The 7155-nt window shown below is 34.9% G+C and overlaps 2 protein-coding genes across 2 annotated transcripts; one reads left to right on the plus strand and one right to left on the minus strand.

Annotated features, from left to right (window-relative positions):
• The first annotated feature begins 130 nt into the window (after positions 1-130).
• LOC123320207 (golgin subfamily A member 4) lies at positions 131-5546 on the plus strand. The gene is made up of 5 exons (XM_044907420.1): positions 131-344; positions 400-578; positions 635-829; positions 881-4939; positions 4997-5546. The coding sequence occupies exons 1-5, from the start codon at positions 212-214 to the stop codon at positions 5018-5020; spliced, it is 4590 nt and encodes a 1529-aa protein (XP_044763355.1). The 5' UTR covers positions 131-211; the 3' UTR covers positions 5021-5546.
• A 98-nt stretch (positions 5547-5644) lies between these two features.
• Positions 5645-6965, minus strand: LOC123320293 (CDP-diacylglycerol--inositol 3-phosphatidyltransferase). The gene is made up of 5 exons (XM_044907582.1): positions 6665-6965; positions 6490-6610; positions 6270-6437; positions 6052-6215; positions 5645-6002 (listed from the first exon to the last, which is right to left on the minus strand). The coding sequence occupies exons 1-5, from the start codon at positions 6714-6716 to the stop codon at positions 5845-5847; spliced, it is 663 nt and encodes a 220-aa protein (XP_044763517.1). The 5' UTR covers positions 6717-6965; the 3' UTR covers positions 5645-5844.
• Between the last annotated feature and the right edge of the window lie 190 nt (positions 6966-7155).

Here is a 7155-nt window from a genome sequence, read left to right on the forward strand (position 1 = left end):
TACTGTCGCCATCTGTAAGCGAAGCGTTCAACCGACGTTTTTTCCGCCGTCATTCAGCAGATCCCGATAAAAAATCGACGATTAAATAATGGAGGTGTGTTATGATTTTGACAATCTCGATTTGACACGTCAAATTGAGGTTACTTCATCAAAGAAATGTTTACGTTCAATCTCTTTCTGATCGATATTACAATTTTAGTTATCTGTTAAGATGTTCAAGAAACTGAAGGAAAAAGTTATAGACTCCCAGACGTCGCAAAGATTCCAGCAAATCACCCAGTCAGTGAGCGATAAGTTCCAAAACTTGGAGAAAGACGAGAACTTTTTCTCACTGACAGAAGATGGTAAGTGTTTCATCTTATCCAAATTGCACCTTTATATATCCGATTCTCCCCGTAGACAACGCGTTAAATTCATCGACTTCAATGTCTCTGGAACCCGGATTCTCGAACATTTCGCTGACATCCACCCCTCAAGAAAACATGAACAGGCAACGTAAAACTTCAGTATCTTCGATGACCAGCGATGCCTCTTTTCTACCAAGATACGACTCAGTCAGCAGCGTTTATCATCTTCAGGTGAGCTCCAAAATCATTCAGTTAAGTCCAAGAATTATGTTTCCTTTTTATTCTAGTCTGATTTGGACGTATCTGCCAGCGAATTGGAAGATAACGTATCCACGGCATCTTCACAAATTGGGCATCTATCTAAGGAACAAATTTACTCAGCGTTTCAGAAGTCACAGATGAGGTACCATAAATATAGAGGGAGATTTACAGATTTATCGAATCACTACAAAAATTTAGAAAGAGAATTCAATAAACTAAAGGTAAATGGTCAATTTTATCTAGAAGAGGTTTTACAAACATTTATTTTCTAGACTGAATTGGAAAAAAACCAAGAGAGATCCTTCAGAAGGGTTAAAGAACTGAAGGAACAATGTGAATTAGAACAGAAGGCAAAGGCACATCTAGAGGGGAGTTTGAGGGTTGATTTGGATGAAAAAGAATATCTCATCAATACCCTCAAGGAGAAAATAAATATTTTACAGAGTAATCCTAACATGAACGTAGATGTTGATCAGTTGACCAAAACTCTTAATGATACCAAACAAGAAAACGAAAATTTGAACACGATGAATCAAGAAATTAAAGCTAAACTGATAATATTACAGAGCAAGGAAGAGGAATATAAGGAAAAAATAAGAAAGTACGCAGAAGACATGGATAAGTTGAAGGAAGAAGAGAAAGAGAATAATCTTAAACTCGCCGAGAGTAAGATGATGATTCACAATGAATTACTCACTAAAGATAAAGAAATTGTTACTCTACAAACGGAAAATGAAAATTTGAAAAAGGCTTTGGAAGCTGAATCCAAAAATAACGTTAGTACAAAACTGGAGCAACTGCAGGGACAGAATAAAAACCTCATAGAGAAGATTGAAGTGTTATCTCAGAAATGTCAAGGTTTGAATAACGAAGTACTTAAAATAGAGCAGTATAAAGTTGAAGTTCAAAACTTGAAAGTGAAGATAAGCGAAGAAAAATCCGCTCACGATCAAGAGATAATCCGTTTGACCGAAGAAAATACCCAGTTGAAAGAAAAATTCTTGAAGGAAAAACAGGAAAAGGAAGAAATAATCGACAACTTGGAAAAAATGTTGTTCAATAGTAAGGAAAAATACGAAGCCGAAATCGACAGTTTAAACAAGAAAATTCAAGAGTCCTCGGACGAATTAGAAAACACGAAGAAAAGCTATGAAGATCAGATCGAAAAACTTCGAGGAGACATGAAACTGGGGCTCATATCTCTGCAGGAAAAAATGAGGAAGAAATTCGAGGAAGATTTCGAGGCGAAAGAGGAAAAAATGAGACAAGAGCTCATGGAACAATTTCAAACGTCTGGAGATGTTGAAACGATGCGGAATAAAATAGAAACGTTGGAGAAAGAACGAAATAACACGATGCATGAAATGGATGCCCTGAAGGAAGAATTTGAAAAATTGTCGGAATATAGCAACAACGATAAAAAAATAATAGAAGAATTTAAACGTAATCTTGGAAATGTAGAGAAAGTAGTTGAAGAATACAAGGTGAAGGAGAAAAAATTGCAGGATGACTGTGAAGTGTTAATTAGTGAAAAAACTGAATTAGAAAATGTTCTAGATAGTGTAAGAGAAGAGTTAAAAGAAGTTAAAACTAAGTTAGAAGATGCAGAAGGTGTTGTTAAGAAACACGAAGAATTGGTTGTGGAGTATGATAAGGTGAAAATAGAATATGAAAATTTATTGAAACAAAATGAAAAAATACAGGACGAAGAAACTGTGGATAACTTAGAAGAACAATATTTTAGTGTAAGACGAGAAAAGGAGAATTTGGAGAAAAATTGTAGGGAACTTGAGGAAAAAATTAAAATTTTAGAAATGAAATTGGAAAGCGAAGAATGTTGCAGGGAAGAATGCAAGATGTTGAGTTTCAAATTGAAGGAATTGCAGAGGGAAAACGAGTCGTTATCGCAGAAAAATCACGATAATATCGATAAAAACTCCAGATTAGAAAAGACAATTTCTGAAATGGCTGAAAAACTGAAAGAGATGGATGAACAACTACGAGGAAAATCAGAAGAATTAAGAGATATCAAATCACTTTTCCAGAATCTGAAAACAAATTCTTCCGAAGAAATAAAAGAATTGAATAGTGCGGTTGAAAAATTAACACAAACAGAAACCGATGCAAGACAACGATTGGCTGAAAAAGAAAAAAGTTTAGAAGAACTAACGAAAGAAATAGAGGTTAAAATACAGTACATAAAAAATCTAGAAGAAAATTATAAGCTTCTAGATAAGAACGAGAAAGATTTGAAGAAAGAAATAGAAAAGCACAAAACCGAAGCCGAAATGAAATCTAAAAACGTTGTCAAGCTTGAAAAGGAATACGAAGAAATGCAAAAATTGTATTCCACGGAAAAGAAGGACATAATGAAGCAGCTAACGAATTTGAAACAGGTTGAAAAAAATTATTACAGCTTGTTGGACGAAAATGAAAATTTGAAAGAGCAAATATCGGAAATTGCCATTTTACAAGAAAAACTGAAGAGTTTGAGCGACGCAGAGTCAGAAAAAGCGTCATTGACTGAGAACATCGTGGAAATGGAGAAAAATATGAAGAGTTTAGAGAAAATTAACTCGGAAGTTACAGCAAAAGTTGAAAAATTAGAGGAGAGTAATAGTAGTTTACAAAGTGATAAAAATAAATTATCGGAGGAGGTTGCTAGTCTGAAAACAGTACAAGAAGAAAAAAAGGCTGTAGAAAAAGAATTGGAGGACGTTAAGAATACGTTGAAGGTTACCGAAAACAAATACGAGGAAACAAGAAAAGAATATGAAACTTTAAAAAATATAACGGAAGAAGAGAAAAAAGAATTACGTGGTAAATATGAAAATTTAGACTCAAAATACGAAAAACTAACAACCGGGAAGAACGAGATGGCTCAAACTGTTGAAGAAAATTTCAAAAGAATTCAACAAGAATTCGAAACTCTCAAAAGTAAATCGGAAACCGAGAAAGAAGAACTGAGTAAAAAATACGTCAGTATGGAGGGTAAATACAAGGAGGTTTGCTGTGAGAGGAATGAGCTACTTCAAAAAGTGACATTGTTGGAACAAGAAAAATTGGAACTCGAGGGTAAATTGAAGGAAAGTTTACAAGAAATCGATAATAACATCAAAATCAAAGAAAATGTGGTAGCGGAGAAGAATGAATTGAAATCTAAACTTCTCGAGATCGAAACTTCCAAAAAAGAACTCGAAGGTTTGATCGAAATAAACACTAAAGAAAAAAAGGAGATAATAGAGGAAATTTCCAAACTGAAGGGAACAATCAATATAATTAACAGGGAAAAACAGAGTCTGCAAGAATCTTACGCTAAGATGAACAACGTTGAGATGAAATATAAACAGTTACAAGCGGAATTTGAAGAATTAAACAATAACACAAGTAGATTAAAGGGCGAAAATGAAATTTTGAAGCAAAATAATAAACAAATTAGTTCAGATTATAAGAATGTTGTGGAAGAAAATCATAAACTTGTAGCTGAATTGGAAGAATTAAAATTGAATCTTGAGAATTATAGCGTGGTTAAAGTTAAATTAGAAGAGGAGGAAATCAAGCTGAACAACGAGAAAGAAGAATTGAGGGGTAAACTAGAGAAAGCCACAGAGGATCTTGAGAATCTTAGGAAAGAGAATTATGATCTTCGGGAAAACAAAATCAGTAAGGCAAACAACGAGGTCGAATTGTTGGACGTGCAACAGAGTTATTACGAGATGAAAACCAAACACGACGAGTTGTGCATCGAAAACAAGAAACTGAAGGTTGAAATCGAAGAATGCAGTAAAAAGATCGAAAGTTTCAAGGAGGAACGAAGAAAATACGAACACTCCATAAACGAGCTGGAGAGACATCAGAACGAGTTGATGAACGAGAAGCAGCTCCTCAGGGAGGAGATCGAGGAACTCAAAATATCCCCCCTGAATTTGACCGGTGCCAAAACTCAAAACTCCAACAATCTGAACTTTCTCAAAAGCAACAACTTTTTGGACAACCGGCTGGAGATGGAGGAGATAGCGGAGAAAGTGACCCAGTTGAAGTCGTTGGACATAACCAACAAGGCCACCATCGAATTTTACGAGAACGAGGTGCGGAAGTTGAGGAGCAACAACGAGAAGTTGAACAGGAGGTTGGACGAGACCCTGGTTACCCTGAATCACTGTAACGAACTTTCCCAGTCTACGGAGTTGGAGTATTTGAAGAACGTCCTGTATAATTATATGTTAGGGAAGGAGGGGATGGTCCTGGCCAAGGTTATAGCTACCGTTTGTAAGTTTGACGATGAGCAGACTGAGGAGGTGCTGAAGAAGGAGCAGCAGAAGCAGACTTTGGTACGAAGGCTTAATTTTTTATTTTACATTGTTACTATTCGTTAATTTATCTTTTAGCTGGCCAAACTGGGTTTACTCTAACCAAATTCGATAGCAGCGCCCTCTGCTTTCATTAAGGACAAGGTGGCTTAGACATAAGAGGCTTGCGAAGACGACTGCCATACCCAAAAAAATACCTCATTTTGATGCAGAGAAATATCGAGGCTGAGACTTCTCGATGGATAAATTCCCTTTAACATTCCCCTAAAGTTTGGATTTTAGAAAAAAAATTGTGTTTATCGTGATTTGTGGTCGACAAACTGAAAGAAGCCTTACGTACGATCATGATGTGGGAGATTCGGGGAGAATCTTCCTTGGGAATCTGATATTTTGTATTTTTTTACAATATCGCAATAATTGTTGAAATGTATAAGTATTTAATTTTTTTTGTTTTTCGTTTATTCAATTGTATGATAATAAGTTTGTTGGTTATTATATCTGACCTTTTTTAATTCGGAATATTTATTTCGTGAGTGTGTAGCTTAGGCGTTTTGTATTATATCGTAAAATTGTTGCACTTTCTACCTAAATTGTTATAATAAAATAATTTTAACTTATTAATTTTCAACTGTGGTTTCGTGTCTCGCCCTGTAACTCAAATCAAGGCGTCTCTATTCTCAAAACTTCCAAAACGTTAAATAACTTCAGTACCAAAAAAAAAACTTGTTTACGGTTAACATTTAATCAAATTTTGGAATCTATAAGGTTAGGAACATTAAACTTATTGTTTTTCAAGGAATTCACACATCAACAAATACAAACGTAAATTTTAAATCTTTGGTATCGTAACATCTCATATAGTCGGAAAAAATTCTTCAGTTTGGAATACTCTGTATGATCTAGGTTCACTTCGTCTTTTGCACCCTTTATTCGAGTTTCTTCACAACTTTCTTCCTTTCGTTGCAGTCTATTATCGATAGATTCTTACAAGCCACGACTAAATGCAATAGAGATATTCCACTCTTTAAAATCGCTATCGGGAATGATATGATTTGTATAACCTTAATAATATGCAGCCCCATAACTGAAACAACAACGTTAGAGAGGTATAAACTTGATATCTGAATACTCACATATTGGTCCCGATGTGAAATGGAGAATATATTGCGCCAAATAGAAACATTCGTTACCGGCACACATAAAGAACAAAACAGTCCTGTTGGTGTAATACACGTTCATTATTCGATTTTCCGACATATCGATGAACTTATGACTTGATTTTCCTTGTAGGATGGAACTGAAAAGATCGACTTTTATTGCAACAACTTGGAATTCCATCGAATCAACTTACGTGTGTAAGTATAACCAGTGACACGAGATATCGATACACATGGAAAGGAGGTACCAAAACATGTGTTCTGGATATAAATGTGCCAAAACCGCACACAAACACATGGTTCCACAGCGATCGGTTAGTTGATCCAACATCGCCCCAAATTTGGTGCCCTGGTTGAAATACCTGAAAATGTATGTATAATGATTGACCACATCAATCTCCTGACCATTTGTACCTTGCGGCATGTCCATCGATGGCATCAAGTAGAGCAGATATGGCATAAGATGCCAATGCAATCAAATAGTTAGTGCTCATGAAATAAAAAGAAATGAAGGCTAAAATGATCCTGGCATACCCTGAAAATTAATCGGTTTTCAGATGAAGGTCCTGAAGAATTTTCATCAGCTTACCTATCAGGTTTGGAATGAAAAGAAATATATTTTCTTCAACTTTCTCACTCATTTTGGCACGTATTAAAAATTTAATGAGATTCGAGTTTAATTTAATTTATGATCTGATTATTCTGATTGAATACACGAAACAAATATCGATTTTGAGTTCCTGGAAGCTTCACACATGCGTCTTCACCCCAGGAAAGCCTTAATATCTTAAGAAGTTTTAATATTTCATCTGAAAGGAGAACTTTCGTTTGGGAATAGACTGATTTCTTTAATTTTCATATCAAAATATCGGAGGAAATTGTTAATTACATCAGGTTAATTGTTTACAAGTATTTTGGAACGTACCCCTGTTCACAGAAAAGTGGTTGTCCTTGACAACAATAAAATTACGCAACTTTTTTTATTCGAATTGTTGTATTGTAAATTTGAATTCTTGTTTTATTTGATAACATAGGAATAAGTAGTTTTCTTCCAAGTTTTATTCAACAAAAACAGTAATA

Source organism: Coccinella septempunctata, chromosome 9 (genome assembly GCF_907165205.1).
Source record: "Coccinella septempunctata chromosome 9, icCocSept1.1, whole genome shotgun sequence".
Classification (NCBI taxonomy): Eukaryota; Metazoa; Arthropoda; class Insecta; order Coleoptera; family Coccinellidae; genus Coccinella; species Coccinella septempunctata.

Bases quoted from the DNA above. Each gene is read 5' to 3' on its own strand.
- LOC123320207 (XM_044907420.1), top strand. From the start codon at position 212: ATGTTCAAGAAACTGAAGGAAAAAGTTATAGACTCCCAGACGTCGCAA. The intron at 345-399 runs GTAAGTGTTTCA...TTCTCCCCGTAG, and splicing joins TTTCTCACTGACAGAAGATG to ACAACGCGTTAAATTCATCG. The intron at 830-880 runs GTAAATGGTCAA...TTTATTTTCTAG, and splicing joins GAGAATTCAATAAACTAAAG to ACTGAATTGGAAAAAAACCA.
- LOC123320293 (XM_044907582.1), bottom strand. From the start codon at position 6,716: ATGAGTGAGAAAGTTGAAGAAAATATATTTCTTTTCATTCCAAACCTG. The intron at 6,438-6,489 runs GTACAAATGGTC...ATACATTTTCAG, and splicing joins ATCGATGGACATGCCGCAAG to GTATTTCAACCAGGGCACCA. The intron at 6,216-6,269 runs GTAAGTTGATTC...CGATCTTTTCAG, and splicing joins CACTGGTTATACTTACACAC to TTCCATCCTACAAGGAAAAT.